General features: G+C 43.5%; 7 protein-coding genes across 7 annotated transcripts; 4 read left to right on the forward strand and 3 right to left on the reverse strand.

The window, feature by feature from the left end:
• Nucleotides 1-323: 323 nt before the first annotated feature.
• Nucleotides 324-2,512, forward strand: IL334_006565 (uncharacterized protein; the record flags this gene model as incomplete). The annotated part of the gene is made up of 12 exons (XM_062938264.1): nt 324-389; nt 456-515; nt 580-613; nt 668-688; nt 740-771; nt 827-1,036; nt 1,097-1,217; nt 1,273-1,431; nt 1,493-1,820; nt 1,881-2,005; nt 2,073-2,189; nt 2,259-2,512. The coding sequence occupies 12 exons, from the start codon at nt 324-326 to the stop codon at nt 2,510-2,512; spliced, it is 1,527 nt and encodes a 508-aa protein (XP_062794315.1).
• Nucleotides 2,513-2,695: 183 nt separating this feature from the next.
• On the reverse strand, nt 2,696-5,578 carry IL334_006566 (uncharacterized protein; the record flags this gene model as incomplete). Its single annotated transcript, XM_062938265.1, has 16 exons — nt 2,696-2,971; nt 3,032-3,255; nt 3,335-3,604; nt 3,666-3,744; nt 3,803-3,907; nt 3,973-4,141; nt 4,200-4,317; nt 4,373-4,386; nt 4,448-4,565; nt 4,622-4,635; nt 4,702-4,758; nt 4,811-4,953; nt 5,012-5,086; nt 5,147-5,186; nt 5,250-5,295; nt 5,353-5,578. The coding sequence occupies 16 exons, from the start codon at nt 5,576-5,578 to the stop codon at nt 2,696-2,698; spliced, it is 1,974 nt and encodes a 657-aa protein (XP_062794316.1).
• Nucleotides 5,579-6,333: 755 nt separating this feature from the next.
• On the forward strand, nt 6,334-7,891 carry IL334_006567 (uracil phosphoribosyltransferase; the record flags this gene model as incomplete). The annotated part of the gene is made up of 12 exons (XM_062938266.1): nt 6,334-6,482; nt 6,537-6,551; nt 6,617-6,654; nt 6,741-6,848; nt 6,917-6,924; nt 6,989-7,025; nt 7,103-7,116; nt 7,333-7,362; nt 7,429-7,489; nt 7,555-7,637; nt 7,693-7,749; nt 7,814-7,891. The coding sequence occupies 12 exons, from the start codon at nt 6,334-6,336 to the stop codon at nt 7,889-7,891; spliced, it is 678 nt and encodes a 225-aa protein (XP_062794317.1).
• Nucleotides 7,892-8,458: 567 nt separating this feature from the next.
• Nucleotides 8,459-10,148, forward strand: IL334_006568 (uncharacterized protein; the record flags this gene model as incomplete). The annotated part of the gene is made up of 8 exons (XM_062938267.1): nt 8,459-8,507; nt 9,056-9,112; nt 9,177-9,199; nt 9,313-9,465; nt 9,581-9,679; nt 9,759-9,860; nt 9,931-9,987; nt 10,059-10,148. 8 exons carry the CDS (start codon nt 8,459-8,461, stop codon nt 10,146-10,148), a joined length of 630 nt encoding a protein of 209 aa, XP_062794318.1.
• Nucleotides 10,149-10,556: 408 nt separating this feature from the next.
• IL334_006569 (uncharacterized protein) lies at nt 10,557-12,826 on the reverse strand (the record flags this gene model as incomplete). Its single annotated transcript, XM_062938268.1, has 9 exons — nt 10,557-10,928; nt 11,008-11,088; nt 11,146-11,268; nt 11,329-11,655; nt 11,723-11,908; nt 11,975-12,171; nt 12,246-12,522; nt 12,582-12,718; nt 12,775-12,826. 9 exons carry the CDS (start codon nt 12,824-12,826, stop codon nt 10,557-10,559), a joined length of 1,752 nt encoding a protein of 583 aa, XP_062794319.1.
• Nucleotides 12,827-13,185: 359 nt separating this feature from the next.
• On the reverse strand, nt 13,186-16,795 carry IL334_006570 (uncharacterized protein; the record flags this gene model as incomplete). The annotated part of the gene is made up of 14 exons (XM_062938269.1): nt 13,186-13,919; nt 13,972-14,038; nt 14,104-14,229; nt 14,299-14,504; nt 14,570-14,657; nt 14,720-14,787; nt 14,845-14,887; nt 14,949-15,008; nt 15,072-15,441; nt 15,493-15,591; nt 15,657-15,772; nt 15,848-16,306; nt 16,366-16,705; nt 16,776-16,795. The coding sequence occupies 14 exons, from the start codon at nt 16,793-16,795 to the stop codon at nt 13,186-13,188; spliced, it is 2,796 nt and encodes a 931-aa protein (XP_062794320.1).
• A 643-nt stretch (nt 16,796-17,438) lies between these two features.
• IL334_006571 (uncharacterized protein) lies at nt 17,439-20,225 on the forward strand (the record flags this gene model as incomplete). Its single annotated transcript, XM_062938270.1, has 3 exons — nt 17,439-18,118; nt 18,166-18,968; nt 19,042-20,225. The coding sequence occupies 3 exons, from the start codon at nt 17,439-17,441 to the stop codon at nt 20,223-20,225; spliced, it is 2,667 nt and encodes an 888-aa protein (XP_062794321.1).
• Nucleotides 20,226-20,240: the final 15 nt, after the last annotated feature.

Genomic DNA, 20,240 nt, shown 5'->3' on the forward strand with positions numbered 1-20,240 from the left:
AATTCGTGGGATTAAGGGAAAGTGGTCAGCACGGGGGAACACCGCTGACGCTTCGATTCCATTTTCTGGACCTCTTTTCGATTTCCGTCCGGTTTGTCCGATTACCCTTTGCGATTGGTCCAACTCAAAAATCCCATGATTTCAATTCATTTTCTACAATCGTCACGCACATCGACGAATATCGACGTGCACCTATTAATCGCTGGTGCTGGTTTTTTTTTGGCTGGTATATCTTGTGTGCACTTTCCTTTCGTCCGTGTATATACCTCTTCTCATTTTCTTGCAATACCCAACAAATCTGTTACGTTCCCTGTAGCAGAGTTATGAGTACAGAGACCAACATGTCCACTAAAGCCCATCCTAGCGCTAAAGCGCCGCAGAAGACTGTCGTGAGTATTCGCATGCAGAATCACACGTTTTGTTCTCGCTGATGGCTTTCATCTTATCGTCACTAGCTTAATCTAGGCAACTTGCCCCCTAAGCTTAAGCCTTCAGACATGAAGCAGAGTGCGAGCGTAAGTGTTCGATGAAATGGAAAAACAAGCTTTGATGGGTCACTAACGGAGAAAACGATACTAGCAATATCCGCGAACCCCTTCTCGTGTCAACCCTAGTAAGTCTAGTTTCTAATTGTCAAAGTACATAGCTAATCCGCACATTTGAATAGACCAACCTCCTTGGCCAGCATGTAAGTTTGATATCTCCTTGTGAATGCAGAGCTTTGACTGATCTTCTATAGACCGAGGATATCATGAATACTCTTTCGCTCATGTACGTAATTTCCCATCCTTTTGTTCCCAGGATTCCAGCTAATTTCGTTATGTAGGCTACTATGGGTGTACGACTTCCTACCATTTTGGGTAAAGCCATTGATGATGTCTGGAAGACCCTCAACCAGGAGTACGATGAAGAGAAGATTGTTGACCTCGTCAACTGTATTCACCGATTGGAAGATTTGATGGGTGACTTGCAAGGTAACAGCAAGCTTAGACCTATTATCGATGATGGTGCTGGTGATGTTGCTCTTTGGAACAAGGTATGTCCCCTCAAATTCAAATTGTAGCATTCACAGAACTGACGTGTTCTTTCTTCCCAGGAAATTGCGAAATTCTTCCGGGGTAAAGACTTCATGAATGCTCCTTGGCTTTTCGCTGAAGCTTACAAATACCGACGATTGAGGGAGTGTTTCTCTCTTTCCAAGTACTGGGTCGACTACGGTAAGTGTATCCTGTTCTTTATCAGGGGCCGGAGCGATACTGATCTATACTTCAGATGTCTTCTTCCGACAAAAGTGTGACACCTTCTCTCGATCGAGTCAAGCCGTCTTTGAGCTGTCTCAAAGATTTGCTGAACCTCACAAGCACGACCAAAATCTTTCTCCCGAGGCCTTATTAGAGAAGAACAAATTATTGTTCCTTGAATTGACTCAAGGTAAGCTGGCTTTCCCTCTCTTCCTACACATCATCTCGCTTACTGATATATTCTATTGTAGTCTGCCTTTGGGGTAACTCTACCGATCTTTCATTACTCATCGATATGACCGAGGAAGATATCAAGAAACTTCAATCTACAGGTGGTGATCATCTCGCTGCTACAGAGAAGAACATCTTAGGAAACGATCTACACAAACTAGCAGATTATGTTTTGACCGTCAAGAATGGTAGAATCGATTTCGTGCTTGATAATGCCGGTTTCGAACTTTATTGTGATTTGGTTTACGCCGATTGGTTGATCCAATCTGGTACTTGTGATAAGATCATCTTCCACGGAAAGCGACTTCCTTGGTTCGTCTCAGATGTGACTAAAAAGGATTGGGATTGGTGAGTCATCTTGAGCTTTCTCGTGATCTTCAAAGAAAATCGACTAATGAGTATTATCAGGATTCTCAACTCTTGTGTTTACGGTCAACTCTTCCAAGATGCGTCGGACGCCGAGGTTGAGACTCTCAGAACCCTCGGTCACAGATGGAAGCAATACGAGAAAGAGGGTAAATGGAAGTACGAGGGTGAGTTAGTCTAAGTCTATGAAGAGAATCGTTCATTTCAGCTTGGATTGACCGAGATCTTGTTTAGCCCATCCCTTCTGGTGTACTGGATACACATTCTGGGATCTCCATTCTGAAGCACCCGATCTTTTCCAATACCTTTCTGAGTCTGATTTAGTGATCTACAAAGGTGATCTTAACCACCGTAAGTGTCCCACTTCCTTCTCAATCGGTCCATTTGTGTACAGCAAGCTAAATCAAATTTGTATTTTAGGAAAACTTACATACGACTGTCATGCACCTCTTGACACTCCATTCAACCAAGCCATCGGCCCTCTTGCTTCTGAGCCTGGTGCTGCCCCCGTCTGTTCTTTACGAACTATCAAATCAGATGTCGTCGTCGGTATCCCATCAGGTGTAGGAGAGAGACTCGATGAAGAAGAACCTGGATGGAAGATCTCCGGTAAATACGCTGTTGTCTTACTCTCTGAAGGTAGAAAAGGTGAAACTCCAGTTTACAACAATTAATATGTCAAATTTGGCTGTGAAGAACATGGTGTCAAGAAGGTTCTCAGTGAAGTGAATGGAGTAATTTAGATGATTTTGATTCTGTATTTGCATCTTTCTTATCCTTTATATGGGTTTCACTGCATGTCTGCACTAAACAAATTACCAATTACATCCTGTCCTGATATATAGGCAAATCTACTTTTATGCCAACTCTGCGGGTTTCTCTTTACCCTTTTGTGATATATCTGTTTCCGCAGCTGTTCGATCCGACGAACTTGATGAAACGATCGGACCTTTCAAACTCTTCTGACCAGTGATTGGATCTGCTATTTCCTGTTCCTCTTCTTGAGCTTTCTCTTCATACATTTCAACACCTTGATCTTGATTTTGTTGATTTTCGACATCATTTGCGTTCGGTTGCGAATTAGCTTGACCCCTTGCTCTATTCAAACTATATGATCTAGTAGGTAGTGTGATCTATTTCATGACGCTTAACATCAGTATATTGTCTTTCGAAGCCAATGAGGGTATACTTACAAGTAAAGCAGCTACGAAGAAAGCACAGCCAACTATCCAACAAACTCTAAAACTATCTGCGAAAGCTACCAGAATCTGATCTTTAGTTTCTGATTCGGGTAATTCATGTAAAGCTTTATATCCTGAAGCTGATTCGGGGACAGTAAACTCTGTTCCATATCCTGGTATAACGGAGAACTTCGATCTCAGGTTAGTATTTAGGATAGCCGTGAAAACTGCTAGACCTGTCAAGAAAAGAAATGAGACAATCAGCTGTTATTGCCTATTCAAAGTGAACCCTAGGAAACTGAAAATCACACTAACCTATACTACCACCCATATTTCTGGTTAAAGACCATGCGGCTGTCGAAGCTGCCATCTCTTTTAACGGCATGGCTGCTTGTAAGATCAACATTGGGACTTGAAGACATAGCCCAACTCCAATACCACCAATGACTAGTATACCTTCCAAAGTAGCTAATTTGACGTCGGCAGTGTAAAAGTGATAAAACAGACCCCAGCCAATAGCAGTGAGCCCGTATCCGAACCAAGCTACAGGCCGTATAATTCTCAATCGAGAATTGATGAGACCAGCTAAACGCATTCAATAAGCTACCAGCCTTATAATTCATCGGGTAAGGAATCTTTAGCTTACCAACGACTGTCATCCATGCGACGCAGCACGCAAAGGGCAAGAGATGGACACCCGAATCGATAGGAGAATCTCCTCGTAGCTGACAATCAGATTCATCGTTAAGACTCGTTTTCTTTCGTAAGTTAGATATTACTTACACCTTGTAGCAATTCTGGGAGCAGGTAATTGAAAGAAAGGAAAGCAGCAGCGTGCAACGTGGAAGCAAGGAGAAAGAACGCCGTAGTCCGGTTCTTAAACATCCTCTGTAGATGATTGGATCATTCAGCTATGAAAAGGATGTATCCAAGAAAGACAACGGCAAGCTTACCGCTGGTATAATAGCGTTTCTCTTCGTCAACAGGAAGTTGGTTATTGCAGCCAACAAAGTAATTGCTCCAGCGATGATGATTCCATAAGAAGAAGGTTGACCAAATCCGTAATCAGCTGCTCGTGAAAAGCCAACAATAAGAAGACCAGACGCAATCATGATCAAAGCCCTGTGACCAAGAGGACGCATAAGTTCAATGCAGCAGCTGACATGTATTCTGGACTTACAGCCCTATGAAGTCGAATGTACGGCTCAGTTCGGCGAACGTGAGCTTTCTCCGTGGATTCAGCTTCAAGGTGAAAATGAGAAGAACAAGGGCGATACCACAAGTGGGAAGATTGATGTCTATCCGGAAAGCGATCAGTTTGGCGAGCAATCGCAAAATAAAGAGTCCGCTTACAGAAACACCATCGCCTATGACAGACATCTGAATTAGCCGGATGACTACATTGGATGATAATGACTTCATACTCACCAAGATGCCTTTTCCGTTAGCAGGCCGCCTAAAATAGGTCCCAGTACTGCTGCAATGCCCCAAGCCGATCCCAAAAATCCTTGATATGTCCCTCTTTTATGCAATGGTACGATATCGGCTATCGCAATGTATCAGTACGGGATAATGACACAGCCAAGAGTATCAATAACCTACACACAACTATCGACCTGGTAAGAGCAAATCTCATCAGAATCTTTAATAGGCAAACAGTGAAAACGAGAAACATCACTCACGTCAAACCAATAATCGATCCACCTCCTAAGCCTTGGAATGCTCTGGCAATGATCAACCTAGCTCACAGAGGTAAGCTACCGATATCTTCCAACCACGCTGCATACATACCAACTCGAGCTTTTTGCTGCACCACAGAGAGCTGAAAAGATGGTGAAAATGACGATGGCGGCATATAACATCGGTTTACGACCTATTATGTCTGATACTCGACCATTGATTGGAGTCTGCAATGTCGATGCCAGTAGATAGGACTTAATGAAATGTGAGACGATCAGCAGTTGGTCCTACAAAACGCATGAGAAGACTTACCGTTCCTACCCACGAATACTCCGACGGCGAGGCGTGAAGATCTTCTGCGATGGTTGGCAATGCGGTAGCCACAATCTAAGTGAATAAACGCGACCCTCAGTCAATGCATTCCCGAGTGCATTCGGGACCGCTTACAGTCTGATCCAATGCAGCTAAAAACAACACCAATCCAATTCTATTCGATAAGGTATAAGTAGTCAGCAAAATCATCATACGGAAGAGATCTAGCTTCACTCACGCTGGCATGACTACTTTGAGATTGTTTTCCGGAAAGTCGGGTACACCTAGTCACATATGGTCTCAGTTACTTGTGCTGAAATTAGATTATTCAATGGACTCACTATCATCTCCTTCCGTCAATCCAGCACCTTTTTTCTTCTCTTTCCCCGATCCTATAGTTGCTGCACTCCCCTTCCGCTGCCTATCATCTCCTGCAAAAGATGGATTAGGCGGATCCAATTCTCCATTCGACCCATCTACCACTTCTTCATCTTGTACAGGGGTACTAGAAGGTCCAGCTTCGTCCAAGGCAGCAGACGGATCGTTCCGTTTGGCGAATGGGCTCATATTGATTATCAAATATTCTTAGGTCTCGATAGAAGTCGCGATTATCTACACTATGATCAACCACTTCTTTCTATATCTTCAGACGACCTTGATGTTCTAAATTGGTTGTTTACTGTCACAGCGAGTCTCTTGACCTCGATCGTCCAAGATATTGAGGACTGAAGGTGTCTCACAATGAATGAAATAAGATAGAAGGCAGACACAGATTAACGGTTTAGCCATGTGTTTAGAAAAGTATGATAAACACCAATGGCGATGTTGCTGATAGAATCATCAAATCGAGCAAATGGCATTTCCCCGTTGATCACTCGGAAAACAGATCCGACTCAAAACTAATGATTTTCTGACGATGGCGACCAAAATAGCGCAAGCGCTCACCATCCTGCGCCTCCGCCTAAAAAAAGTTGGAAATGTGAGATGGTGTATTGTGCCGAGATCGTCAGGGTGGGGGGGGGGGGGTACATTTCATTAAAGAATTACTCGGTCAAATCCGAAAGCAAAAGTCAAAAAAAGAAAAAAATACAGCGTGTTCGGCGGACTTGTCAATTCCACGTGGGGATGGGTCTGCCTGTATCACGTGATCCAAGGTTTGCCCGACAGTTGCGGAGATTTGCCAAGCGATGACAAAAGATAACTGTAAACCGTTTGTGTAAGCCGTTTGGTCGAGGCATCTCAGAAGACCATATTATCGACAAGGCGCTCGACATAGTCACAAGGAAGCTGGAAACCAAGTATAACTGATCAGATCCTGTATCATGTCGTCTCCTAATCCTACTACCACTTGTCTTCCTGCGTCAGGCAGTAACGTTCACAAGGTAGAATTGCCTGAGAACGCGTTGGTGTTGGCACCTACAAGACAGCTGCAAAGTTTGTTAACTATCATCAGAGATGAGAAGACTCAAAGGTAAGCCTCGCAAAATCATGAGACAAACGTGCCATCGCTGATCAGGAGGCGCAGAGGTGATTTCGTATTGTGAGTTTAGCAAAATGATTTAGGACGTGACAACGATTGTCCTGTAGCTGATAGAGAGCCTGCAGTACATCAGACAGGATTATAAGACTCTTAGTGGAAGAAGGTGAGTTCCGACCGGAACCATATACGTCAACGTTATCATACATACTTTGATATCAATTAGCTGACACGTTGTGACCAAATGAACAGGCTTGAATCACCTTCCAGTAGTATCAAAGAAAGTCATTACCCCCACAGGGAAAGAATACGAAGGTGTTGCTTTTCAAGGAAGAATATGCGGTGTATCGATCATGAGAGGTAAGTTGTATCAGTCTTCATTTATGACACAGATGCAAGTAGCTTTACACTGACTACTTCGCGGATAGCCGGAGAGGTGAGCAGCTGATTGCGATTAGACACAGAGGAAACAGAGAATAACATATATGTTTTGTTATTAGGCAATGGAAGCTGGTCTTAGAGATTGTTGTCGATCAGGTGAGCAATAACCAATCCCTCCTATATGTCCATCTGAATTTCTCGTGTGCTACTACTAATTTACTGAAAATCATTAGTCCGTATCGGAAAAGTGAGTCACGGTATGATTTTATGTGATGATAGGGCGTGATACGAAATGTCTGATCACGCAACGATTTGCACGATGTTAAGAAAATGAACCGGAGCTGACCGTTCGGGTACCCAATACAACAGATTCTTATACAACGGGTATGTTTATCTTGGTCAAACTGTCTTGCGGCTTACACTTTCATACTGATTATGTTGCGATGCTTTAATATGTGCATAGGATGAAGAAACCACTCAAGCAAAGCTGTTTGTGAGTGCAAGCAATATTTCGATTGCGATCTTGTAAAAGGGAACAAGCTGACAAATAGTGTGACAGTACGCCAAACTCCCCGATGATATTTCCAAACGATTTGTCCTTCTCTTAGACCCCATGCTTGGTAGGTTTATTTGGCTTACAGTGTAATCATTCATCCAGTCGGAATCCAGCTTACAATATCTGCAGCTACCGGTGGATCATGCATCAAGGCGATTGAGGTGCTTCTGGAGCACGGTGTAGAGGAGGAGAAGATCTTGTTCCTCAATCTGGTAAGTTGTCATCGATCTTCCGCAGTGTCAAAGCTTATTGTAATCCTAAACCTAGATCGCGTCTCCTGAAGGCATACAGAAAGTGTGCACACGCTTCCCCAAGCTGCGAATTGTGAGTGCCTTTTCCTATACTTGCGCAATTCGCTAGGCGTTTCAACCTACTGATTTTCAAACAGATTACCGCCTGGGTCGACGAAGGTCTTGATAGCAACTCATACATTGTACCAGGGCTTGGTGATTTCGGAGATAGGTGAATATCTTCTTGCGCTATTCCATCTGGTGATCTTACATAATCCAACGATATCATGCTGATTTATGTACTATCAGATATTTCCTCTAATATGGCTCATGACTTATTGTCCATTTCTCGCATATCACTTCCATTGTCACTCGCCAATCCATACCCATGTCACGGACGTATGCATTGCAGATCCATATATGATCCATCTCAAGCCCTAATTCGTGTGCTCGCCACAGTCACAGATGCAAAGTAAGGGACTAGATTTGGAGACGCCACTTTCAATGTTGATGAATAACTCCGATAAAATGTCCGATTGCTTTCCAGGATTTTTTTTTCATAATCCTTTCTTTTTTTGGTTACCTCCTGGCTGCTGATGAAGACATTCGACCTTTCCTTCTTCTTTCTTCAATCAAACAATCAATCGGTGAGTAACGTCAACCTCCAATCTGGTCACACTCACACATGTGCCACAGTCGATCAACATTCTAGCAGGAAATTTTGTGCTGATCCTCACCCGAAAACTTAGATCATCTGCTACTCTCCCCTTCTTCAACAAACCCAACAAATCAACATATCAACAATGTACGGTGCCGCCGGTCGAGGAGCTTCCTGTTTCAAATGTGGTCAGCGTGCGTAGTGGGTGTTTCTTTGAAAGTGTGGTTGTGGGTTGTGGTCGTGGCTGTGATTATGTGTGACATGTCGTGTTGTGGGCAGTGTGTGGCAAAACAGTGAGCGTGTCGTTGCAGTGTGCACTGTGCAGTGTGCGGGGGAGCGAGAGTCTTCTAGGTGACAAGAAGAAGAAAGAAGAAGATATGTATATCAAGATTCATCAAGAACTCCTCCGTACATAGCCAAATATATCCTGTTCTACGTGTCACATCACTTATCACCAATTGGTGATGTGGTGTGCTGATGCTATTTTCTCATCTGTTACCTTTTCATTTCTGGTTCACTTGTTTTTGTCTACATCACTTCGCCACCCATGTCTTCTGATCTCACGTCCTTCTTGAATGTCAACCGGCCACTGGTCAATCCCGTCTCGTAAGGTTGCACACTGCCCACTGACACTTTTACATTTATATCACTGATCACACAACCACATACAACCCACAACCATACTGATAGTCGACTATTGTAAATTGAAAGACTAAAGCTTACTGTCCTCTATGATATACAGAAGGTCACGTCGCTGCCGCTTGTCCCGCTTCAGCTCCCACTTGTTACAACTGCAGTCGTAAATATTATTTCTGTTGTCTCGTGATGTTAGCGACATTACTGATATACTTTTTGATTGATAGTTCCTGGTCACTTGAGCCGAGACGTAAGTTCATAGCATCTTCAATCAAAGTAATACGATCTCAGTGACCCTCTACTCGCTTTTCCCCCTGCGACTCCGTCTAATACAATAAAATTGACCCTCTTCTTCTTTCGTAGTGCCCTCAACCTAAGAACAAGGCTTGTTACACTTGTGGACAAGAAGGCCACATCTCTTCTGCTTGTCCTTCCGGTCCCGCTCCCGGTGGATTCCAAGGTGCCCAAGGTGGCGCTGGTGGTGAATGTTACCGATGCGGTAAACCCGGACACATCGTGAGTTGTTGTACTTGTGCTCCTTTTCTCCCGTGTTTAGTTTATAATATCACCTTAATTGGCTGGGGATAAGTGTTGTATTGGATCACATTACTGACCCATAGCCAACTACTAGGCTCGAATGTGCCCTGAGTCAGGTGATGCTTCGGGTGGTTACCAACAACAATCTTACGGTGGTTACGGAGGCGGTGGTTTCGGTAACAAATCTTGTTACGTGAGTTGGAGTGAAATCCTTGCCTGAGCTCTCTGTTTGGCAAAAAATCATTTGCTGATACAATTCACTCCTACTATAGACCTGTGGTGGTGTAGGACACATCTCAAGAGAATGTCCTTCAGGAGGTGCTAGAGGTTTCGGTGGTGGTTTCCAACAACAACGAGGTCCTCAAAAGTGTTACGTGAGTCAATGTCACCCACATCTCATCACATACCAGTGAATTTTCGACTGATCTTGTGTTGATATCATAGAACTGTGGTCAAGAGGGTCACATCTCTCGAGAATGTCCTCAAGAGCAAGGTAAAACTGTACGTTAACTTCTACCTCGTTGTTCTCTACTGTATCTTCATTTGCTGACATAGACCGATGCGTCTGACAGTGTTACGGATGCGGTCAAACAGGTCACATCGCCTCTGCCTGTCCCAACGCCGGTGCAGCTCCAGCTGAAGGTGCTGAACCCACCGCCTAATTCAATGGTATGATCGGTAGTGACGAGTGAGGAAGAAGAAGAAAGGTTGTAGAAGGCGTAAAGGCGTAGTAGCGCAGGCGTTTTTTTGTCGATCTGAAAAGTCAATATATCATCTTCCCATCGAAACTTACACCATCGCATTCAATTTCTTCCCTTCTATTATTTCTATGATAAGTTAAAACCAAATCAAACCAAATCAATCCGGTCTCCATATGCAATAATATGCAGTTTCCATACGTTGCATTCACAGCATTTTTGTGTGTGCGACAGTCTTACCGAGCGATAAGAGATTGTCCTTTATTAAGGGGAAACTAGGAAATCCGTCAAAAGGCAAAGCCGAACTTGCGATATACAAGTATTGTTGCTCCTCTTTGGTATACATATATGCATGGTACTTGAAACACTTCATCAGTTTATCGGACTTTCCTTTGCTCGACTCAACGCATCCTCCAATCTCATCACTGTGAATTCCGCACCATCGGGTCCGTTCTCCTCTGTCCTCAAGTGCGCTTGTATGTCAAGCGACTTTTGCCCTATAGCGTCTATCCATCGATTTAATCCTTCATTGCCTTGTGCATAAGCCACGACTGATGTGACATCATCATGGTCTAAATCAACGAGGAGCCAAAATAGGTTCAAACATTCGGTCCACCAAGTGATGTACGGTGACTTCAAAAGTTCAGAAGGTGGAAGTGAAAATGGATCATCATTCTGGGTTTGGGAGTTCGAGGGAATGAACAGTATAGGGAATATCACGTCTACCAAAACAGGAGATAATACCTTTTCGTTGTATAATTTGTCAGTTTGGTTCGTATCGTGCATCCAATCCAGATCTAAAGTTGGGATGGAGATGACTTACTTGTTTGTTTGAGATCAACTCCCTCAGCAAAGAAAGCGTTTGTATTCGAATGTTATCGAATGGGTTAGCAGGTTCTAATAACTATCTCCACAGACATTAGTCAACATCTCAGGGGATTTTAAGAATAATACGATTGACCTGTTTGAATAAATCTATCTTATTCGTGACTGATTGCTGTATTGATACGATACCTCCTATGAGCTTGAAAAGTGCTAATCTTGTAAGAGAAGAAGGATGTTGAGCTGTCAATGGGACTAAAAGCTAGACATGCAGATGACCTTTCAGCGCTCATATTCAAGTTCTGATGAATGATACACTTACCTCAATTAGCATTGAAGCATTATCGTATTCCATAATTTTTTCACCCGTCTTCTGCTCATTTTGCAAAGCATAATGAACCAGTGTCCAAGTATAGGTCAGTCCTGCGTCGATACTTGAACCACTCAACGCAGCAAATAAAATTGGCATGCTATCATCGATCAAAGTTGATGAGACTGCTGTAGGAATTAATGAGGTCGGACTCTCAGTGACGAGTCTTGAAGATAAGAGATTGAGAGAAGCCAAAGCTGCATAAGCGGTGAGATGAGAAGGATTGACGATATTTTGGAGGAGATCTGATGCTGTGAGATGGAGTAAACTGGCTGATTCCTGCCATAGTGATTCCTCTATCAGCTTGTCATCTCTACTATCTGCACCTCAAACCCGTCTTACTGACCAATGCTTTGTTGAATACTTCTTGCCCATCTGTCCACTCCTCCGCTCCGGTTCCCGCTACTTCATGATAAGAACGTGTCATTTTAAATTTCGGGAAAGTCTTCAAAAACCATCTTTCGACCATCATCGCATTGGCTTTATGACCCAAGAGTGTGATAGACTGAAACAAAAGATTCGAAAGTATAGCCTAATTAGAAAAATCATCAGCCAATGTGAGGGATACATTCTATGCATGACCGTGAAGAGTACTCACTCTTTGTTCACCGCCTTTATCACTCGTCTCTTGAGTCCATTTCCATGTGGTATCTACGAGTTCACATAGTACCTTCAATAATACCTTTGAAGAACTCGAAACGGTCTCTTGAGCTATGATAGGTAAGGAAGATGATATTGCTTCATTTATCGATAATAACGTGGGAGTACTCTTATTATTCGTTAATCTAGGTATAGCTACATTACATCTCGTATTTTAGCTGATTTCTTCCCATTTTAGGGGGAATTGTCGGGAAAGCAGGACACCTTACCGGTGATCAAACAACGTATAATCAGAATATACTCTCCTATCAACTCTACCCAGTCTATATCGACATTGTAGCCCTCGTCTCCATCTTCTTCTCCATCATTATCTGAAACTTGATATCCTTCTGACCTATCCAATATAGATTGTATACCTTCTATTAAACCCAATACGACTTCACGAGGTTTAGCATACTCAGCTACCAGGAGTACTGCCTCTTTCGCAAAAGGCAGAGGAAGGAGGAGTGGGAGATATGTCAGGGATGTATCTGATAGTATTGTTTCCTAGACAGAGACTGTTGATTGGCATAACTTAGGAACAGGGAATGGTAGAAATTACTCACTCGACGTGCTGTCCGAGTAAGATCATCTCCTTCATCCAACAATTCAATAAAGACTTCCACGACTGCTTTCTGAGTTGCAAGTGAAGAGCTGGAGAGATATGTCTGGATGGTAGAAGCAAGACTTTCGCCACCTTCTGCTACAAGAATAAATCAGTCGTGGAACGAAGAAGCGACAAGCCCAATATCAACTTACGAGAGGACAGAATATCCTGGAGTGATGATGAGATGCTTGATAGATCTTCCATCTTGATTCAGCGCATGGTCCCACCGGATAATGGGGTATAATAGGTCAAGATTCTTTGTTCAGCAACTTCCAACTCAGAAGATGGGAAGATTATTGCGAGAATGAAAACAATATAACAACTTGTTCTTGTCGTTAAGTGGAACATGAATGTGGAGGGGAACAGTGCTCAGTCGTGCCTGAGGGAACATGTCTACCATAATTTATCCGAGAGATTCCATCGTTTATCTTCAGCAACGATGTGTGCCCAGTCTTGATTTATGCATTATAAGTCATGATATATCAGCGTACAACAAAAGAAAACAGATTTGCCTTGGAGTTGTGACTGTTTCGATGCAATGACATTCAAAATACAACATTTCTTCAGCCTTTCACACCAATTCGTCTAGTTGCCAATTTCAGTCTGGACTTTAATGAAAGTGGTTTATTAAAACGTTTCCTCTCAACCTTCTTTTTCTTCTTGTTAGGAGTACTCTGGTTCTTTAGGTCGATGGTTGACCAATCGATAGATGATATTAATCGTTTTACCGGTGACGTTACTTTGCGAGGGGATATTCTGGTTGGGATGAACTGAATTTGGGGTATTGGAACCACGAGTGCTGCTGATCTAGCAGGTGGCGTCGAAGGGCATGGATCTTGGACTTCCCTTCTACTTTGAGTCCTAGGTGATGGGTCGTCCGTCCGATCTGGGTTCAATGGGAGAGGAGGTAGAGCAGGTCCAAAGTCAAAGTTGCGTCGAGGTGTATTGACATGTTCTTGCAGGTCTAGTCCTTCATTTTCACTCATCATCTCTCTCAATCTCCTTCCACTCTCTCCTCTTGAAGCATGATTATTAGCTTCATCATTACCAATCGGAGTCAGAGGTGAGTTTCTCGCAAGCAGAATCAGGTTAGATTCTGATTTGTTTCTTTTGGGTGATCTTGGTGATTTAGGAGAAACAAGTATTGGAATATCGATCAAGTTGATAGTTGAATGAGATCTCCACAATGCACGAATTGAATCTTCTGCAGATGGAGGAGAATATGGGGAAAGTGGATTGTTCATTTCATACCCCAACGAATGGTGTGCAGTGCGAATCAAATCAGATGATGAGAGCGCTATGTTCATAGACTCAGTATGATTACTTTGACTTCTTAAGACGCGACATACCATCCACCCAAGTTCGCTCAGACGGTTCGAATATCTTCTGTAATCTCGGCCAACGAACCTCAAAGTACTGCGCCAATGTTGACTCGTTAGTTTCCATCAATCAAGTTTTGTGCCAAGCAGTCCACGACTTACATTCGATTCCGGAAGTTTCTGAAATCCGGCACCCATCACTTCAGCACACATTGGTTTCTCAAATAACACCGAAGGCGGTATCATCCCTTTCTGCAAAGTATAATTCCACGATAGACCTAGTAATCTCTGCAATTCATCACGCAGCTACAATCAGCTACGAAATCGGATTATCGGAGAGAAAAGGGGTGTACTGACTCGTTTGAATGGATCATCTTTGTCGAAAGGTTTACTAGACCATCTACCGTGCCTTATACATTCGTTGTAGTATTCCAGTTGAGCACGATCAGGTCCATAGGATACTCTGAACAATATCTCGAAATGAGGTGTTTCACGGTGGCTTGTTACTCTTGCAGAATTTGTCAAGACACCAAGATAGAATGTTGTGAATACCGAAGTATCCACTGTAGCCAAATAGTCATCAGCTAAGCTTTTCTCGATGTGCGATCGGAAATCGTGGTGATGTTACCTCGTAAATCCCTTGCTCGATCAATATCCCATCCAGCACCCAGCAATACAAGGTCGATACAATCTCCTAGATTAGGTATGTAGTCTTTCTAAGGAGTGTATTCTGTCAGATATATATTTCTAGCTGATTGGATGAGGGGTTGGCGCTCACTTTCAATTTAACCCATTGCCATTTCATATTCGTATATGTGGAGGAAGAAGCCTTGAGTACCAGTCCCTCTGTGCGTATGAATCTATATCAGTTGAAGATCGTCCAGAACATTGTAATTGACTGACCTTCTCGCCGCTCGCTACTACGCTGGAATGCATCTTCCAAGATCTGCCATTCGTGTGAGATTAGCTGGTATTATTGGAAGCACAGCAGAAACGCTCTAGCTTACTTTTAATGCGGAATGTCTATTACTTCCCAAGTCTATGCGTTTTCTTTCCGACAGCATCGACTTTACACCGTATAACGTCAACTCGTCATTACTCGCGAATTGAGGGAGGGAGAAGTAACTCACGAATCCTTGTACTGGCTTTACAACCTGTTCCAGTATCGCTCTTCTATCTTCATACCTTCGATGCAACATACTCTGACCGTCCAACAACAAGACGTCGAAAAAAACCAAACACAAGTGACGATGTTGTCTTCTGGGAAAGAATGCAGAAGCTGTCACACCAGCGTCACCAAGCCACCAGAACTCTTCTATACCCGGACCTCTTCCTCCTTCCCTTGACGACTCATTATACGGTACCACCTCAGCTTCAAGGATCACAGAGGTGATACTGTTACTCTTTTGACGCTTAGGTGCGTCATTCAATCGCTGCATGAGTGTAGGATGTATAGGAAGATGAGATGGGACAGGCATCTCCAATGATGCCAATACGATCCTATACTTGATATCAGCATGATGTCCTGTGAACCAAAGCCATGACACTTACGAATGCATATTCAGTCTGTCTTTTGAACTATCCCTTGTAGATTTACTGAACACTGTAACCTTTGCTCGACCTTTGTTGAACTCGACATGAATTTGAAGACTTTGTAAGATCATTAGCAATGAGGATATATGTTCTCTAGCCTGTCGGAAGTAGGACGAACATACCGATAACCGTCATATTTCGTTTCTGCCCAAATCTCTTCAGCTGGAGGAGCGTATTTCGTTCCCGTGAACTCGTTCAAAGCATCTGATATTGAACGTCCTTTTTTGCATTTCGGTATCTACATGATACCTCTCGACTAAGCTTGAGATTCCATATATCGGTCGAAATTGCTGCCAAATGAAATGAGACGTACCCGGACATTAGTGCCGATAACAGGACCAGCAATGATAATTTCTTTCCAACTGCCTTGATCCAATGATTCTACTAGATCCGCGCATTCATCCAAATCACCCCTTCCACCATTGTAGAATTCCCACATCCTTTTATTCCAATGGATCATTGCTTCTCTCAAAGTTAATTGATCCGGTCGAATAGTCGTTTTCATCCGTAACATAGTAGTTGGATTTCTTACTGGTAGTCTAGGTAATGGATTAAGTAACGGTCTTAAATCCCTCAAAATGACTTGAGTCAAGACTGCCAATGCATAAGGAGTCATGTTGGACTCTCGATAGAGTATTGACAGGATAGATTGAGGTGAACGACATGGTGATGGCAACTGAGATAACTGGGAGAAAGGTGAAGGAGCAGCTAATTCATCAAGCAATGCATCGAGTTGGCGGATTGACAGGGTCGATTTTTGATCTGAGGAATTCTATTTGGATGTTGGTGTCAGACAATCAATCGTTACATGATATATATCGTGTGACTTACTCTATCTCTCATTAAGATTTCAACCTCTCTTCCCAAACAACCTGTACCACTTTCACCTTGATCCCAAGAAACACAATCCCATCTTGTCAATCCTCTCAATCCCAAACATCTTTCCAGCTCCTGAGCAAGTTTATTCTCTTTGAGCCCATACCTTCTGCTGGATCCTTCATGTGGAAATAGAAGTCGAAACAAGTGTTTGCCTGCTCCTTGAGCGAATGGCTTCGGTAAGTGATTTAACCACGATTTGAAGATCTTATTTGGAGATAATGGAACAGAGGGTTTTGTATTTGTCTGCTTGGATCTGGGTGGATTACCAAGATGATAAACTAGCTTTGCGAAGCTGTTGACGAACAATCTCGTCAATACAAAGTGGCCAAGGTCATTGAGACAAAGAGGGGGACTTTGCTCACCTCTCAAAAGGAATATCCATATTCACAAATCATATTGTCATGGTACAGTCTTACCAAAATGGTCGCTTGATAACGAGACGATTGATGTATAGACAGATCCTGGACCACGAATTGAAGGCCCTCTCATGGAACAAAGGAGGATTGGTTGAGCGTCATAGGGCCCAATGATATTCTGGTTGACGTGAGCATGGGCCTCTGGAACATTAATTATTTTCATCGCTGTTCTTTCAACGCGTCTGATCTTATTCCATGGGATCTTCGGTTGATCGGACTATTTGATCCGCTCGGAGATTTGAAATAGTTCCTGAAGGGCGTGACTCCCATCGATGTGTATTCGATCCTCCCCTATAATGTCACCTGTGCATGCATGTGAGACGTGTTCCCATCCCCCGACGGAACTTTGCTTTGTCATTTCAGATCATCACAGTTCTAATCTTATGTTTATTGATTTCTATCATGCTAATACATGTAGATATCCATCCCTCACATACCATCGTCTCTCTAATCCCCGCATTCGAATTGGCGCTACGTCCAGGTATATATCCCATCTCCGGCGGAGTTTCATCAAGTATCCGATACCAACCAGCAATATAAACATACACGCCTAGCCCATTCTTTGACCGACACAACCAGAAGCTATCCAGGCTCTTTCGCGCCTGTCTGATGTCGTCGCTACTCCCAACATCGACCCCAACAGAAGCTAGGGCAAAAAGAACACACGCTCGACGTTCTTGTGATGTGTGTAAAGTTCGTAAGACTCGATGTGAATTGCCCGACCTAGACATACCATCAGGTCCACATCCTCTACCCGTCGATAAAGCATGTCATCGATGTAGGGTACTAGCGTTACCGTGCATCGTGGATGACAGCGCCAAGAAACAGCGGAAGAGGACAAGGGATGATCGCACCAACAATCCACATACTCTGGCAGGTGCAACCGTATCTGCCAACACATCAGTATCCAACGGAACACCACCCAAACGAAGAGCTCCAAAAGCCAATCGAATAGGATCCTCAAATGCTTCAATACCTCTAGCACAACGACCGAGTATCGTAAATCATTCCCTGGACGTGCTCCATGGCATTTCTCCCCTCGCCAATCCCCCCGCCTCTCTTCACGAAGCGACGATAATACAGCCGCACACTCCGTCACGCAATCAGAATGAATCCTTAAATCAATCGAGAGCCATTAAATTACATGGCAGACCTGGAGAACTCGCTTGTGCGATGCTGAAAGTAGCGTACGAAAAGATTGATCTGAAGAGAAGAGCCCCAATGGACTTTGAGCTCGTCGACCTGAACGGCTTGATAGATGAGCAAATGCAAGCTAGATTAGAACCTGGGTGAGTTGCTGCTAAAATCATTAACATTCGCGCTGACTTAGCCAAAGCTTCTCTCAACTGAAGACTTATCATCCTTATCTCGACCCCCTCGCCGATATTTTTTCATCGTATACCAACGAGCCCAGTATTGCCATTGCCCTTCTCCTTTCGACGGTGTTGTATCTTGCCAGTCTTTCTTTACCATCGGACGAAGCTGTACAAACACTTCGAACTACTCTCACTCCCATGATATCGTCAATGCGTGATCGAGTGATACTTCAGGTCACGCGGTCTTTCGTTACTCTTCAAGCTCTCGAAGTCCTTGCTGTTCATATGCCTCTGGGGGTACTTCCATTGGAACTCTCAAGTCTGAAAGACTTGGCTGTTGCTAGAGGAATCACTGTGGCCGCCAAACATCTCATGACGACATTGGAATTCGATATTCTCGTCGACTCAGTCATGGCTGGACCTGGAATTGCGTTTGCTTTTGAGTGCTCGGATCTCTGGCTTTGGTTGAGTCTGATCGCCGATCAAGCTGCAGTCACATTTGAAGATTTCGTACCAGTCAAACCTGATCTTTTGCAAAAAGCCCGTCAATTCTCCGATACGTTTTGCAATTATCAAGATGGAATGAACTATTGGCAAGCGGGGATTCGAGGAGGTGATTATGCCATTCTTGTGGGCAAATTGTCAGTGTGTGATAAATTAGCGAGATTAGAAGAAGTGTTGGATACGTGTGCAAGACTCAGAGGTGCTATAGAGATCAGCGCAAATAACCCAAATTTCGATCCGGTGAAAGAGATCCTTAATGAATTCGAGAATCATGAGAAAAGAATGGAAGAAATTGATAGAAGGCATGATACCATCATTCGTGAGTTTGTCATTCAACTTGACCAGTAAACTATATCTTTCATGATTGCTGACCATCAAATCACTAAACGTAGACTTGTTGGCTGAATTCACAAGAGGAGTCGAGACTGGCTGGCTATCGTACCGATCTATCCGTCGACGATATGAAACTGGAAAAGTACATGTAACAGGTCTCCGACTACTCATGGCGACTCATTATCTACCAGGATGTCCTTATGCTTATGCTGATCTACCTCCTGGTTTCACACCTGCACAAGCTGTTTCATATGCTACTCAACGCGCTTTCGTTCCTGGCGATATCATCCGATTCATAACCGATACTGCTACACCCAAACCTGCTGTTGAAGCTGTATGGGAATGGGGACGACGAAGAGGCATCAACACTGAAGCATGTCTCGTAGCCTGTGGTGAATTCGGACAAAACCTAGTCAACGATCTGAACAATCACGTGTACGCCACTGTCGTACCTATACATGATGTAGTTTGCATCGCCACCGAAGCTGCAAAAGTATTGATCGAAATGGAAGCTGGAACTATCCAAATATTACGATCGACAAATCAAATTCAAAAAGCTTTCAGACAAAGATCTTGGTTAATAATAATGAATCAAGTTTCTCAAACATTCAGAAGTCTCAGTTCATTAGCTCCTCAAGATGCCGTTGGCGCTGGAGGTGATTCAGTATTTCATGGATGTAGTAACTTGATTGGATCAATGGTCAGATCAGCTGAAGAATGGATCAAATTATTAGAAAAGGAAGTTCCAGAAGAAATGAGAGATGAAACAGAACGTAACGTACCTTCATATATAGCAACGGATGAAAATGGCTACCATTCTCAAACACCACATCATGATTCAATGAGACAAGGTGGTGTCACAACTCATCAACAATATATGGATACATCAGATCGATGGATGGCTTCTTCTTCCCAAGGTCCACAACCGAATCAGCAACAACAGCAGCAACAACAGCAGCAACAACAACAACAACCATCTCAGAATGATCCAAATGGTACACATCAACCGCAACAGGTATTCCACTCATATCCCGGTAATCAAACTCAAGGTCAGACCCAATCGGGACCATTCCCAAGGCCAAATCCGGAATTAGATCGATTACTATCTGAGCTGTTTTGCTATAACCTACCCTCTCAACAAGGACATCAAAGACTTCAAGTCCAAGCACCTCCTCCACCTATATCTCACTCGCAACCTCATCAACCCCTTCAAGAAAGCTGGCCACAGGATATGAGATCCTAACTTTAGCGGACAGCG

Source organism: Kwoniella shivajii, chromosome 9 (genome assembly GCF_035658355.1).
Source record: "Kwoniella shivajii chromosome 9, complete sequence".
Classification (NCBI taxonomy): domain Eukaryota; kingdom Fungi; phylum Basidiomycota; class Tremellomycetes; order Tremellales; family Cryptococcaceae; genus Kwoniella; species Kwoniella shivajii.